This window comes from Syngnathus acus, chromosome 8, assembly GCF_901709675.1.
Source record: "Syngnathus acus chromosome 8, fSynAcu1.2, whole genome shotgun sequence".
NCBI classification, from domain to species: Eukaryota; Metazoa; Chordata; class Actinopteri; order Syngnathiformes; family Syngnathidae; genus Syngnathus; species Syngnathus acus.
The window spans coordinates 5,288,554-5,304,412 of record NC_051093.1 but is presented as its reverse complement, the minus strand read 5'-3'; the positions used below and the strand labels follow the sequence as shown (position 1 = coordinate 5,304,412).

General features: G+C 43.7%; 1 protein-coding gene across 4 annotated transcripts; it reads right to left on the bottom strand.

Moving 5' to 3' along the window:
• Positions 1–3,054: 3,054 nt before the first annotated feature.
• On the bottom strand, positions 3,055–15,473 carry trip10a (thyroid hormone receptor interactor 10a). 4 transcript variants are annotated; one of them, XM_037256777.1, is made up of 15 exons: positions 15,116–15,471; positions 11,226–11,341; positions 10,636–10,692; positions 10,327–10,474; positions 9,757–9,819; positions 9,489–9,593; positions 9,274–9,402; positions 8,981–9,127; positions 8,718–8,906; positions 6,355–6,519; positions 5,185–5,294; positions 4,940–5,072; positions 4,443–4,531; positions 4,222–4,358; positions 3,055–4,088 (listed from the first exon to the last, which is right to left on the bottom strand). In XM_037256777.1, exons 1-15 carry the CDS (start codon positions 15,137–15,139, stop codon positions 3,937–3,939), a joined length of 1,764 nt encoding a protein of 587 aa, XP_037112672.1. In that variant the 5' UTR covers positions 15,140–15,471; the 3' UTR covers positions 3,055–3,936. The 4 variants fall into 4 exon arrangements, with proteins under 4 accessions (XP_037112672.1, XP_037112674.1, XP_037112673.1 ...); XM_037256779.1 differs by lacking the exon at positions 6,355–6,519 and adding an exon at positions 6,118–6,141 and having other exon boundaries at positions 15,116–15,470; XM_037256778.1 differs by lacking the exon at positions 4,940–5,072 and having other exon boundaries at positions 15,116–15,473.
• Positions 15,474–15,859: the final 386 nt, after the last annotated feature.

Genomic DNA, 15,859 nt, shown 5'->3' with positions numbered 1-15,859 from the left:
CATCTATTCATTTTCTATGGCACTTGTCCTCATTAGAGTCGCTGGTGAGCTGAAGTCGATCCCAGCTGACTTTGAGTGAGACACTAGGTACATGCTGGACTGATGGCTAGTCAATCGCAGGGTACATATAGACAAGCAACCATTCAATGACCGCTTTTGGAAAGCTTAGTGAGCCGACATTAGCCTCAGTAAGTAAGTGTTTTTGAAAATCAACAAAGGTGATGAACATACCTTCTACGTTCGAGCTTCTTGATGGTGGATATTCCGCCATGGTTTCAGCAAAGCTCCTCAACCCCAACGTGTGCCTGCAAGGGCATGAGAATGAACGACATATCAGTCACAGTCGCTAACTGGTTGTGTTTCCTCAAGTGCGGTAGTTTCTTAAAATTAAAATTAGAAAAAAAGGCCAGGGTTGGCTTTTTTCTTTTTTTTTTTTTAAAGCTGAATACATTTAAATCAGGCAAAGTTGAGAAGAAAATGTATTTGTGGTTTAGGTCAAACAAACCAATGCATACCAAATAAAGAAACACCAAGTGACAATTTGAACTAAGTATTAAATCATCACACTCTAATCGTGTGTTTTGGTTTCAGGTGTCACTTACCGCTTATCATTCGGAAATTTGCATACCTGATCCCATATCCCTAGTAATGGAATTGGACAGATACCGCTTTCCAATTAATTCAACAAAATGAATCATGAATATAGTTTTAAATCTGTATTTAAACACACTGCTTCTAAACATCCCTCAGTAAATGATTAATGAGCACAGGGTCCACCTCAACATTGCAACACATTCATCCGTACCTCTGCGACATTTTGATGGAGGAGCTGCTCCCCTCAACTACCTTCATCAACAAAATATGAGAGGAGCAATGACCGCTCTTGTAACTTAGTAAAGAACTGGCATAAATGTCGAGTGTAATCGATACCCAGTTGTTTTATTGGCCCCCGTACACTTGAATGATGAAACTCTTTTTGGTTTTTAAAGATGTTGTGTAAGCATAATTATAATCATTAGAGGTAACTCGAGGGGATAATTTCAAAACAACACAGATGGTGACTCACTCTATGCAAATTAAGAGCATTTGAGGACACTACTTAATGTTGTTTAGGATATAAAATACAAATTAACAGGTGTGGCATCTTTGTGTATTTATTAGGCGCAATACAATTACTTTTTGTGGCCATATTGGTTTGGAAATTGATATTGAACACAATTTGCAACGCCAAATGTGAACCAAAAGCTGCTGTTGGCCAAATAAAGCAACTTAAAACTCAACTTCAAATTGTTTTAACACCCAAAATGGCCGCCCACTCTAACCTGGTATGCGTAATGAGAAATAAAATCGAGTATAAATACACAAACTAGTTATGTGCCTGTATTATATAGGCTGTATCATGTTAGAGGGTGAAAAGTGCATGTCACATACCTGACTGGAAAAGAGCAAAACACGGCAAGTAGAGCTGGCGAAGTCTTTTAAAAATGTTTTAGCCATGATTGGCAAAAAAAAAAGAAAAAACACCTTGTGCTGCATTCAGGACAGCTAGGAAATTAAACAACCTTACATTGGGTTTCAGTCGATCAAAAAAAACAAAAAAACGATCTTGTGACTCAGGGGAGTAAATAAATGTATCCGCACACCAGTTTATTACAAATAAATACCGATAAATATAATTAGATTGTCCTTCAGATCCATTGTTGTGCATCTGTAAGAGTCAATTTAATGAAGAACTCCTTGTGGTACATTTTTATCGTCATTAGAGGCTATTTCCATAGAAAACATCTTGACATAATGTTGCTTTTACAGAACCCAAAACGGTCCAGTTTAAGTGCAATTTGGCCATTCCCATCTTTTAATTGAAAAGAAACCAAGGCAACGCCAATGCATCAATGAATAGCCGCAGAAAGTCCAATCGATTTTTGCAGGCACAACCCCAGGAATGAAAATGAGGCATTTGTCAGGCTTCGGGACGATTATTTGTACATTTACAAGAGAGTAATCAAAAAGCCTTATTGTTTATTCATTACTTTCATTGTACGATTCACAAAGTGTCTGAACAGCAGCTGCGCAAACTCTCAACTTGAAATATTTAATTATTCAGTATTTTTCACTCCGACTTGGCCTCGTAAAATTGTTTAATGTTGTGGCTTGGAGGAGGGAGGAAGAAATATGCTACAAGACCACCAGAGCTTCTGAAAAAGTTAACCTCTGTGGATATATCCCTTTTTCATTCTTTGGGCAACTGCTTGAGGATGGAATTTTAAATCTTTAAACACCCGTGGTGCAGCAGCCAGAGAGAGAGAGAGAGAGTAATTGCTTTTTTGTAACAGAAACCACCAAGTCTACTCTCTGTTTATGAAACTACGTAGAAAAAAGTATTGGCTATAAAATACAATTTTAGTCTTTATATTGTTTGGTTGAGGCGGATAATTGCATCATAGAAAGGTCCCCTTCATATTGACTGACACGTTAATCACTTGTAATGCATTTTTGGCGAAGGATAAAAAAGTGTACGCTGTTGCCCTTTATCGTTTTTTTTCCCTGAGCCTTTGTGTGCGATAAATGTTCTGACCCGGTGGAGCGCTCCGATTCGATTTCCGATCATTAACTTCTGGATGTTCAAGGTATAGTGATTATTCATCAGCGAGGGTATTTGAATCTTTTTGGAATTTATACACTCAAGAAAAATATTGTTTTAAGTGTTTCAGTTTGGAATTAGACACATTTTGAGAGGTACATTTCAAAAGCAATTTGAAAAACAAAATGCATATCACCTGTATGAAATAAACACGCGAAAAACGATGAAAGCTACTGTAAGTCTTAACGTGGAAAGATACAACAGTGCCATCTAGTGGTCGATATGTTTCAAGCGTTCTCTACTATGAATATGGATAAATTATTTCCATACAGCACAGCATACATTTTAAATGAATAAAACCAGCAAAAAATAAATAAACAGCTTCCAGAAAAGCTATAATACATAATACTTAACAGGTTTTAAAACATACAAATGTGAAAATTAAATTAGAATGTAAGAGGATGAACGACACATTTAACTTTAAAATGTGCTCCAGATTTATTTAGTTCTGAACCAGGAAAATAACTTTAATGCAAAAGTGGTGAATATGGACATGTTTAAAAATAACGTTGATGATTCTTAGCTGAAAGGCACCAAAGACAAATGTTTCCTCCGAAACGTAGCTTAGAACAAACTTAAAAGTGTATGAAGACAATTAAGAGCAACGCACTACAAATAATTAGCGTCTTTCACTTCTCTATCACACTGTAAAAATCTTCATTTCAAAGGTTAAATAAGACAATAGTGGTCTTGTTGTGACTCTAAAGTGTATCTTACATAAATACAATAGTCACTACTTTTGCAACTCGTGCATTCCTCTGCTCCCTTTTGTGACTACATTCTCCGCTGCGTGTGCAAGAACTTGAAAAAAATTACTAAATTCAAAGCGGAACATTAAAAAAAAAAAAAAAAAAGGACAAACATTTGTAATAAATTACATGTAGTAGAAAACACAGCAAAGGAAACCACTGTGTCTTTTTAGCTTGGACGATGGTCTGCGATTGTCTGCTGTCAACCAAAAATGAAAACACACCGAGACAATCGAGGTCCAAAACCTGACTCGAAGCAAATGCGTCACCTTGTGTTGATGTAAAGTGATGCCGAGAACTCATCCGAAAATGTTTTTCCTAAGTGGGATTACAAGAAGAGCAAACCATGTGGAACACACGTTGTTAGCACCGTGCTTTTACCGATTTGGGACTACATTTGCATGAGCCCCGCCCCCTCCCCTCCCCTACTTCGTGGTAGCGCTTCTGGTCCTGCCCATAAGCGCTTTAACATCTTCACGATGTCTCCCTTAACTGTTTATCTTTTTTTTCAAGGGAGTCCAATCTTGTTGCTCTCGCCTGCGTGCGTCATTTATGGAGCGAGATGGAGACGTAAGACGTCGGGATGTAGCCTTCGTCCCCGTTGCTCCTACGGACGCGAGTCCAGCCGTCGCCTTTGTCTTCCTCGACCACGGCCAGCACTTCTCCTTCCTGCATGGCGATGGTGCCTTCGCTGGCGCCTGCGACACAGACACAACCTTGATGATGAACATTTCGAAATATCGCCCCCAAGGGTAAAGATAATCAGATTGCTAACATTTTTGTTATTTATTTTGTGGCAAGGTGGATGTAGTAATAAAGCTAGCGACATACCGGGAAAGTTATACATGGCGGTACAGTTCCCAATGGGCGCCGCCAATTCCTCATCCTCAAAGTCATCATCAAACTCAGCATAGATGGCGTGGGAGGAGGCGTCGGGCGTGCCACCATCGGAGTGTGCTCCATCCAGGCTGTTTTAGAACACACACACACATATATGGGTGTGTAGGCAATCTCAATGGGTCAAACACTGGTGCGAGGAAAATGCGAATCACCTAAGCGGTTCGTGAGTGTCGTTGTTGTTGAAGGAGTGAGATTTGTATCGTGGCGTGTCTCCTCGACCACCTGCATCAGCCAGCCATGTCTGGAAAAGCATCGCCATGGTTAAGCATTAAACAGCATTAGATAATAATAGCATATAAATACAGATAAATAAAATACAATAAAATATAATAATATAAAAATATAAATACCACGTCTATTTGGACAGCTCACATTTAACACTTTTGCCTTGTTAAGTGTTGCTGTTAACAAGTTGATTTGCAATTTAGAATTACCACCAAAAAGCCGTGCGGTACTATTAAGCTCCTGTGGGTGAACTTAATTCCGACAAGGTAATACCTTGTACCTGCTCCCATCAAACTAAAAGGCCTAATTGCCTCTCTCAGTAGGCTGCTACAAATACTTCATGTTCAGATTAATAATTCAGAGTATGGCCCGTCTACCTATTACAGGGCAAAATAAATAAGACGAGCCCCGAAGTCGGCATTACCTCATACTTGTTTAGCTCCTGCCTGAGGCGTTCTATATTCAGATTCGTATGGTTGATTTGGGGTACGAGGCTGCCGGCGTCTCCCAGATCAGGATTTTTCTCATAAACACCCTTCATCTTTTCCAGGGCCTCACTGACAGCCAGACAGAGAGAGAATTTTTATAAGTTTCACTCACTCACGCAATGCCATTAACACGATGTCCACTAGGGGGAGCCCTAATGGAGATGAACGGACAGGTGCAGACCTTTGATCGGTTTCCTTCTGCAACCTTCGGCCAGTTTCCTCCAGTTTCTCCTGCAACCTCTTCCTGCGCTGCTCCGGAGGGAGGTGCGTGAAGTCCTCCGTGACCGCCGGCTGCAAAAAAGGTCACAGGAAGTCAGCGTTAACGCTGCGGAGCATACAGAAAAGAAACAGGCACACACACACAGTCAGGAAAAAACACCAAGGCGCTCTCACGTTTGGAGATCAGATTACTTTCCAAAACAAAAGGTTAATCTGGGCACAGTTGGTCACGCTGGATGTGTTAGGGGCACACTGAAAACTAGATATTTTTAAAATGGAAGCTGTATTACAAGAATATTTTGAAGGAAAAAAAACATATTGGGGATTTTAAAATGTATATAAATATGGATATATTTTATTGAAATAAAGACTTCAAAAAGTCAGAGAATCATGAAAATTAAAACATAAAAACAAGAGCCGTTACGACCTCTTAACAAAAAAATCTGAATCTTGTAATATTATGAGAATACAGCCATGATGAGAATCCAACTGACATTCACCCGCTGAAATTCTCTCGTACATTATTTTCATTTAATTGCTTTTTTTTTTTTTTATCCATATTCCTGCGGCACTACAACCGATTTATTTCCCCTTGTAATCAGTGTGGCCCGAACACTCCTTTCTCATGTTCCCTAGTGCCGAAGAAGCCCAATTTTCTCATAGCGTGACCAATTGTGTGTCCTCTCCTCCACCAACAAGTGACCACCTTTTCAATGCAAAAATATATATATATATCATGTCAACTGCTGTGGGGCAAGTCGTTGAGCAGCTGAGTCAGATTTGTTTGCTCTTTTTTTTTTTTTCTTTTTATTATCGTAACCAAATGAGCATTTGCATGGGGAAGGTGGCCGCTTTATGAGTCACCCGCTTTGCAAACCAGCGCGTGCCATATTACCGGAATCCTCTCTGGTGTGAACTTCTAAAAAGAGAAGGAAGCAAAATATATTTTGGAACACATGCTTAGTGTTGTTAAAAAGAAGCCTGTGCAATGGTGCCTTATGCAAACGTGATGTGAGCAACATTCCATAAACTGTACAGTCAACACACACAGCGAGAAAATACAATAAGACAAAAGTAGTGCTTAGGTGGAGCGACAATAGGATGTGCAGGCCCCAGCAGTTGACCGACTCACCGATCTCCTGAGTGTGCGGAAGGACGAGATTCTGGGTTTGACTGTCTTATTGATCTCCTTCAAACAGTACGACAGGGGGTCCCGGCCAAACTTGGGGGACGGGGGTCCGTTAATGGGCGAGGGGGCGGGAGGGGTGGAGAAAGGTGGGAGCGTAGAAGGGGAGAGCTGGTAAGGAAATAGGGATGGGGGGGGGGGGGGGGGACAGCAGGAAGCAGGCGGGTCGATGTACAGCAGGGGTGGGGAGGGGGGTGGGACAAAAAGACAAAACAAGATGACAAGAGAAAGAAAAAGACACCGTCAACACCTTGAAGCCCAATACAAAGCAAGAAGACAACATTGAGCCCCGGCAACATGGCAGCAAACAAACACACACCAGCGAGCGAGCGAGCGAACGAACAAGCGAGGCTTTTGGGCTCATACAGAAAATAAAAACCCAGCAATACAGGAGAAGTGCTGCTTTCATTGCCAGACCCAGAAAGTCCCTTCAAGTGAGCTTGCTCTTCATCTGGCTTCAGGCCTAATTAGGAGAGCATGACTGATGACACACACACACACACACACACACACACACACACACACACACACACACACACACACACACACACACACACACACACACACACACACACACACACACACACACACACACACACACACACACACACACACACACACACACACACACACACACACACACACACACCACACACACACACACACACACACACACACACACACACACACACACACACACACACACACACACACACACACACACACACACACACACACACACACACACACACACACACACACACACACACACACACACACACACACACACCACACACACACACACACACACACACACACACACACACACACACACACACACACACACACACAACACACACACACACACACACACACACACACACACACACACACACACACACACACACACACACACACACACACACACACACACACACACACACACACACACACACACACACACACACACACACACACACACACACACACACACACACACACACACACACACACACACACACACACACACACACACACACACACACACACACACACACACCACACACACACACACACACACACACACACACACACACACACACACACACACACACACACACACACACACACACACACACACACACACACACACACACACACACACACACACACACACACACACACACACACACACACACACACACACACACACACACACACACACACACACACACACACACACACACACACACACACACACACACACACACACACACACACACACACACACACACACACACACACACACACACACACACACACACACACACACACACACACACACACACACACACACACACACACACACACACACACACACACACACGCACGGCCGAGCGCAGCCTGGGGAGACATGCTGAGCGGAGAGAGGCGTTGAACAAGCAAACAAGAAATACAGAGGGGGTCATTTAGTGCTGTGAATAGAAGGGAGGGGGGGAGGGCGTGGGGGGACTACTCATGTGACTTGGAAGACCGAGCGATTTCACGTGACCGATGCGGATTGATAATTACAAAAAAAACCTCCACCGTGACGTCGTTCCACTCCGGTGCTGTAGGTGGCAGTATTGCGTAGAAGGTGCGCAGGAATAGTTTTGCGCAAGTGGCGAATGTTAATTTTTTTCCCCCACGTCGTCGCTTCGAACTAACAGCTTCTCCACTTGCCAGCGCCACTTGACCTTGAGTCCCGTTTTACTGACCCGGCAAATAACATTGCGGCTTGTCCTCACAATGCTTGCGATTGTAGCGCCAAGGATAATGGAAGCAGTGTGTTTTGCGGATGCCTGCCGAGGAAAAATTCAATGTTGTCTCCGGCTCTGAAAGCACAAGCGCAGCACAACGCTTGACTGCCGGTTGACCTGTGCGTAGGTGGGGGGGTGGCAGGGGGTCTTGAAGAGGGGAGGGGGGGTGCTCAATCATGCAAACAGGTGGGATTCTAGAAACACTATGGGGTGCAAAAGGGCATTATGATTTCAAAAATTGCATGCTGTGGAGGTTTAGAACGGGCGCGAGGTCCGTCCCGGCTCGGCCCGCCATGCAAGGAGCCGCCCGCTAGTCGACTGCTGCGCTACTGCATTACAGTTGCATCCCACTCATTTTGAATATCGTAGAAACCTTCATTTATTTCTGTAGTTCGATTCAAATAGTCTTTGATTTACTGTACTGAAATAAATGTAAAGTTTCGCTCGATATTCAACTTGATATGGTCAAATGTGGGTTCATGTGCGCTTGGATGACATGCAAAATCCTACCTTGGACTTTTTGCTGAAAATCCAAAAGTTTTTGCTTCGGTTTTTAACCGTATGGTCAATGGAGCCTTTGGGCGTTCCCACGCTGCCGTCTGACGACGTCCTATTCATGCCTTGACTGAAGTCCTCAAATTCGACGTCGCCGGGCCGATCAAAGCCCGACTTGTTCTGCTCGATGACCACCATGGTGTCCTGAGTGGCGAGCGCCATCTGACTCTTACTTTTCTGCACTTGTTCAAAGTCGGTAGAAAGCCGAAGTGACTCACGTGTTTCTCGTTGACATTGGTGCCGGCTTTGGTGATGCCATCCAGGCATTTGCCGATGATGGGCATCACCTGCTTCTCTATATCCGAGTACAAGATGTAGCCCTGCGCCAACTTTCGCATCCGCCGCTCGTCCAATTCTTGCATTTTCTGGTTCATGCACACAACAATTATGAAAATGATATTAGCATTTTGCATATTTTCTGCTTTCAGTATGATTCAACGTGGATGATGCTACTGCCACTGGCGGAGCTAGAGGGTGGCTTGCAGGGGAAATTGCCTCCCCAATAACTTACATTAAAGATGACCGGCATGTCGGTGAAATAGAACTGCTTCTGTTCCTTGTTGAAATTCTGAAGTTGAGCGGCGTAGTCGTTCTTGCATTCCTCTGCGACGTGCGCTCTCATGTGCGCTTGTTGCTTCGCCTTCCGAGAACACGCAGGAAGAAGACACGGATTTACATCATAAGTGCCATGACTCAAGACGATTCAACTCCTCGAACTGTTTTCACCTTTTCCACATCCGCTTTAGTGGCGTTATTGTCCTGATCAGTCTTGTCGGCGTTCTGCGACGCTCGCTCTGCTTCTCGCCATTCCCGCTCAAAACGCTTTTTACTCTGGAAAGTGGACAACCCAGTTTAATAAAATTAAATAAAATAAAATAAAGCTTTGACTGTATGGCAACCAATGAGTTTAGAATGTACGGACTGGATGAAATCTGTCATGAACTTTTACTGCCAGGTTCATTTCAATGCCGTGTCGATACGAGACCACACTTACGCTTTCTAGCTGCTTGTTGGTGCTCTCCAACGTCTGCTGGGCCTTCTTGGCCTCCATCAGATACTGCAGACATTTGTAAAAATAGAGTCAGCGAAAGGGGAAGGAAGGGTGGGGGCTGAGGGGGGGGGGGGGGGGTCATGTGACAACGGGGGGGGGGGGGCAGCCGTGTGTAAGTGCGGGAGTGAATAGTGACAATCCGATGGGGAGGAAAAAAAAATGGAAAGAACAAATGCCAGCGTGTCGGCCAGAGACGTCTCGTCTGCCTTCAGACTGATAATCCGACGAGACGGAGCCAAGGAATGACTCCTCGCCGAGAGACGCCACATCACTGCACATCCATTTCAATGAACGACCGTAATATCCACATGACCGTGACGCACGTCAACCGCCCCTTTATATCGAGGGTACTCAAGTATTGGAGCACACCTACAGGAAGTTAACTTTCTCGAAAAAAGTTTTTGAATTGGTTCTTCCACATAGATCTCATCCAAGTATGATTTTATGGAAAAGCGGCCTATCTTAATACTTTGTCCCACAAATCTATTTAATTGCGTCAAATTGACTACTGACCGACTTTCGCTCCAGTTTGAGCTCCTGCAGGTACTTAGTGAGGTCGGCGCAAATGTTCATCAGCATGTTCTCGGCCACCAGCTCCCTCTGGCCCGCGTAGTCGTTTGTCTCGTTCAAGACTTCCATGAACGACTGGTAGCTGGTGAGTCTAAAGGTCGTGGCGGAGGAAAATATCAAACAGACGGTGATGAGGATTTCAGATAACACACTCGGAGGGAAGTCGTGATAAGAGATTTGTCGGTTAAGGCCGTTAGCGCCCTGTGAAAAATTAGCTAATAGCTTGGGAGTGTCATTTTTATTTTAGCTCACCTGACATCTGGCTCATCCTTGCTGTTCCGTTTTAAATTAAACTTCTTGAACAGATTCCTGAAATAAGACAAAAAGCGATTCAAAAATAATGGCACGATATACACAATATGGACAAAAGTATTGGGACACCTTCAATGCAACCTCACATTCCAGGCACAAACTGAACCCTACAAAAAGCAATCGTTAATCCAACGTGTGTGTCCCAATACTTCTGCACATTTATATATTTATCGTGTTTTGCAATGCCGATGCAATAGAAGGAAGTTTGGGTGAGTGAAAGTAAAAGTCGAATGACATCACAACATGAGGAAACTCATCGACTTGTCAACCACAGGATGGAATTTAGAAATAAAAAAAGGCCGGTCCTCTTCCTCATTTCACTCTTCCTCTGACCACATCCTGTGTGTCATGTGCTCGTCTGCTCCCACTTCCTCAGCGCATGCTCAGCGAGTGGGAGCAGTGGGACTGCAGCTGGAGAATGAGGCCAGTGTGTTCCGATAGAGTCATGGGACTAGACAAACATGCCATAAACAGCTCACACACACACACACACTTCGAAAGAGATGATCCAAAAGAAGGACAAGGCCCACCTCAACTGCTTGGCATAGTTCTGCTCAATCTCCGTCCTCTCCTTCACAAATTTCACATACTTCTCCACCAGCTCCAACCCGGAGTGCGTATGCTTCTCGATGACGTCACATCGGTCCTTAAAAAAAAAAAAAAAAAATCTTTAAAATAGAACACGAGGGAGTGATTAGGGAAAGGAGACGCTCGCTGCAGGATGTGATTCATGTTGAGTTAATGTTGCACTGGCTGGAATGCTGTCAAGAATCTTGCTTCATGTTACGCTGCAGACATTCCAAGCATATGTAGCAGAGTTACAGTTAAAACACGGATAAAAAGATTTGTCCGCATCAGCTGCTTGTCCAATATTCCATTCACAAATGGAGCGAAATGTCACCGGTGCAATTAGAAGTTCACGCCTAAATGACAAGCCATGTTGCGACTCTGACGAATTTGGGTGAAAAGAAACCACAAAACACCGGCAAAGATAAAGGAACCAGCAGATCAAGCCTACTGTATACCGCAAACTCACTCGAGCACTTCCTCATGCCCAATTCAACACCGGCATTCCATATGTGCGAATCGTCGTCGTTTATCGAGAAAGGAGCCATATTTGGTCACATGGAAACGCGACACGGACGCATCAAATGTGCTATGATGCAAAAGAACGCCATGTGAATGGATGCTGGAATCAAATTGGTCGAAAAGTATCATGGTTACCAAAGCAAAAACAAAAGTGGGACATGGAAAAATTTAGGGAGGTTATAATAATGAATTTTGAGACGTGCCCCTAAAGTATCACCATGTTCAAAATTACTGAGCCAGTCCAAATTTCTAAATACGTTCCTGTTCCAAACCAAGAGAGATTATTATGACCAGATCAGCCGTGTAATGATTTAAGGAAAAAAACATGACCACTTGATTTGCTAAAGCGGCATGAAACAAAGTTAGCTTCATGTCGCTAGCTTGGGCGAGCCATGACATTGAAACACGGAATGTTGGCGAGTAACAAGGGCATTATTATGTTCAATAATACACATATGCTAACAATAATTCGATTTTCAAGACGCACAAAGAATCTAAAAAGCCCACACAAGCAAAAGCGTATTTGTGTCGACAAAAATATCTTCCATATTGTGTTCCTATTATGATAATGAGGCCCGCAAGCACTTGCTATGATACGACGCATGACGACGGCAAATTGACGACAAATGTAGCGTAAAATGAGACTGCGTTTCATGTCAGCGGCAAACCTCGACATTCTCTGCCGGCTGGAATTTGATTTCCATCATAAAAGGCTACGCTCAGGCAACTCTGTCAAGAGCGAGTGACGATGATCGTCTCTCACGGGAGATTCCCGGGATTTAATTTCTGACTAGTGATTGTATTGAGGAGAAGGTGGGATGGAGAGGGGGTGGAAAACTGAAGAGGGGAACCCGGACAAGTCCTTGTCCGCCCTTCCGGAGACAACATTTGGGCTAATTACAGAACAGAGTAAAAGGTTAAAGACTCTGGCCCAAAACAAAAGGTCATCCAACAAACGTTTGTTCACCCGCCCAACTGAGGTAATCCTGCACTGCGGTACGGTGAAGAATAGCAAAAAAATTCAAATTAAAAAGGTCAGTTGTGTGGATGAGTCCTACTGGGCAATTTTAGTGTTAGCTGACCAATCGGCCTGAGGCTACGAGCATGAAACATCAACACGTGATGCTATTCATTCACGGTCCGAGTAATTATGTCGTCTGGAACATTTTCAGACAGCAGAGCCGCCTCATTGTGTGTCACGGTTTCATGAGATTATTATTTTTAGAAATGGCGCAAGGATTTGGGTTTTCGGGGCCAAGATGTCTGCCATTTCTCATTTCTATATTCCCCATCGATGAGTTCATTCACAGAGAGGTGACTTGCGACACCTGAACAGCTCATGACCATCTGTATCCATCCCTGTTAGCGCTCGCTATCAGGTTAGCACGAGCCGCTACACTGGTCTTGCACACCACGCACCTTTAAATAGCAGCGGGATTAAAGTGCGATCAGATGCCAGACAAGTGACTCTTGAGGTAAACATTCATGAAACCAGCAACTGGTTCATTTCATAGTTATTCTTCAAAACCCTTTTCCCTGTAGCAAATCATGTAGTGAATTCATTATTAGTTTCAGTTATGTTGTTATATATATTTTTTTTCAGTTTTTAATTCATTACTACTTACTGTGACACACAACGCAAACAGCACAGACGACAGGCTAACAATAAGCATCATTTGTCTCTTTAGCAACAAATTTGAATGGTGAAGCAACACATGTCGACAAACAATATAACATTACTCACAGGCATTTTTTTTTTTTTTTAATCCACTCCAAAGAAAGGCAAACACTGCTATTATGGTATCTTAAGGAGTCAGAATTTAGGGCCAATAGCTTAAAGCTAAACCAAAATGCGAGCTAATGAATAGCATCAATAATTACAGTGTTATAACCTTTTAGCAGTGAGCAATGGACGCCCAATTCCACACTGGGGGAAAGGAACTAACTTATAACTTAGAATTGTTAGAAGAAACAAATGTATAGAGAGAATCGTTGGGGGGGGGGGGGGGGGGCAACACATAAGCATGTGGATCAGCAAATACCTAAATAAGCTAAAGAACCTGCTCTTCACACTGCCGCTACCGCCGTCCAATCAAAGTAGGGCAAAACTAATTACGCTGTTGCACAAGCACGCTGAACAGAAAAAGGGACGGGAAACGTGGCCCGAGGGGGGAACGCTGTAATGAGGCTGCAGCATTTCTCTCTCCAATTCTGCCTGTCAAGGAAAATGGCTCCGTGACGTCACGTTACTATACCGTCTTACTGGCGTCTCGTTCTCACGAGCTGCTATGAGCTGCAACGGCCTGATGCTAACAGAACGAATTATCTGACCGCCAGTAAAAAGAATGTACTTTGCGGAATAAGTGTGGAAAAACTGCACACGAGAAAATGTGGCAACATAGCACTCGGTGCAAAAGAAACAGTGCCTATTAAGTGCTTAGAGGGCATATGCGTCTCAGTTTTAGGCCATGTGAGCAATGACGAGAAATGGAAACAGGGCCTTCATATGTTGAACCAGTGTCGTACTGATAAGCTGAGAGAAGAGTCAGTTTTACTTTTATGAATAGATTTTTATCTACGCATACTTTGTTTATTTGGTTATACAGCGTCTAGATAAAAAAAGATGTCAGAGGAAACACTTCGACTCTATTGAGAACATTCTAGTACACAATTGCAGTTGTCTAGTCACCTTTAGAAGCAATTGTTTTGTGTGTCGCAAGTTGAACAGTTGTTCGTACATAACCACAATTGTTATTGAGCTATTGTCCCCATTTTCTGCTATTGTTTACACCTGAATGACAATGATTACATCATCATACAGTAAAAGTGCACACGCGTGTGATTTACAGTCCAAGGTTGTTTTCAAATCCAAATAACACTGAGCATGTGGTGTCATCTCTATGGAAGCCAAGTGTCAACAAGGAAATAACACACAATTCCCTGTGCTTGCAACGTATCCCTGCGGGACACCTTGAAGATGCATGCACGGAATTGCTTTTAAGTGCAAAACATTTGAAAGGGGTGACGCGACAATCTTGATGTGCTCTGCAAGTGATGTTCGGACATTCAATTAGGTACAACCTGCACGACCTTCTCCGTCCAAAATAGATCAAATGCATCTCGTGTACCGAATAAAATGACCCGCAATTGTGTGTGTGTGTGTGTGTGTGTCATCGTGCAAACGTGGACTTCAATTTGCAAAACTCGCTGTTTCCAAAACGGCGGTGACCATGAACGCACCATGTCGGGGAATCAAAAGAAGCTAACTAAATCCCACGTAAAAGCTAGCAAGAGTCGTCCTGGCCGCGTTGCATATTCGGCAGCGACTCACCCAAAGCTCCGTGCCCCAGTCCATGTTCAACCCGCTGGCCAAGCCCTCTCGACCGCCCCGAATACAAAGAACTTCTCCAAAGTTCTCAGAGTATAATCCCCCGAAAGGCGGGCGGAGGAAGACTTTCTGGCCGATCGTCGCCCTATCCGCAGCGTCGCTCGCTTCCTTCAACAAGTCATGTAAACCGGTAACATAATTGGCTAATTAAAGCCGTCTGACAGCCGTTAGTCTAGTTTGTCCAAATATTTTTCATAGCGCAGAAAAAAAGGATAACTAAACTGGGTTTCATATCCGCGTCACTCCCAAATCCTTCAGTCCTTAAAGGGCCAGCGCAAGCAAGTTTGACTGCAAGGCCACGTCCCGCCTGCATTGGCGTGCGCGGCCTCGAACGTGCTGTGCGTTGACGCGCACGTCGGTCATCACGTGACACTCGGCTCGCACACGTGCAGGACACCACATTAGGGACACTTGTTGTAAGGGAATGTTTTTTTTTGTTTTTCTCATCTGATTTTATTCTCAACGTGCTTTCGTGTCAATTTTATCTACCCAGGGGCATTTATCAGCACGTTTGAAGGCGTTGTAGCAACGGGAGTTTCTTTAACCTGATTGGCTTCAAAGCAAATCTGGCCCTTATGACGTCAGCTTTATTTTGTCCTCTGATTTGTTGGTCAGGTGAAGCAATCTTATACCAGCCGTGACAAGCAAAATATTTCACACATTGGTCTTCCTTATGCTTATATATAT

Excerpts from the sequence above, each read along its gene's own strand:
- trip10a (XM_037256777.1), bottom strand. The coding sequence starts at position 15,139 with ATGGACTGGGGCACGGAGCTTTGG. Across the intron at positions 10,693-11,225 it reads AACTATGCCAAGCAGTTGAG|GAATCTGTTCAAGAAGTTTA; the intron begins GTGGGCCTTGTC and ends GTCTTATTTCAG. Across the intron at positions 9,820-10,326 it reads TCAAACTGGAGCGAAAGTCG|TATCTGATGGAGGCCAAGAA; the intron begins GTCAGTAGTCAA and ends AAATGTCTGCAG.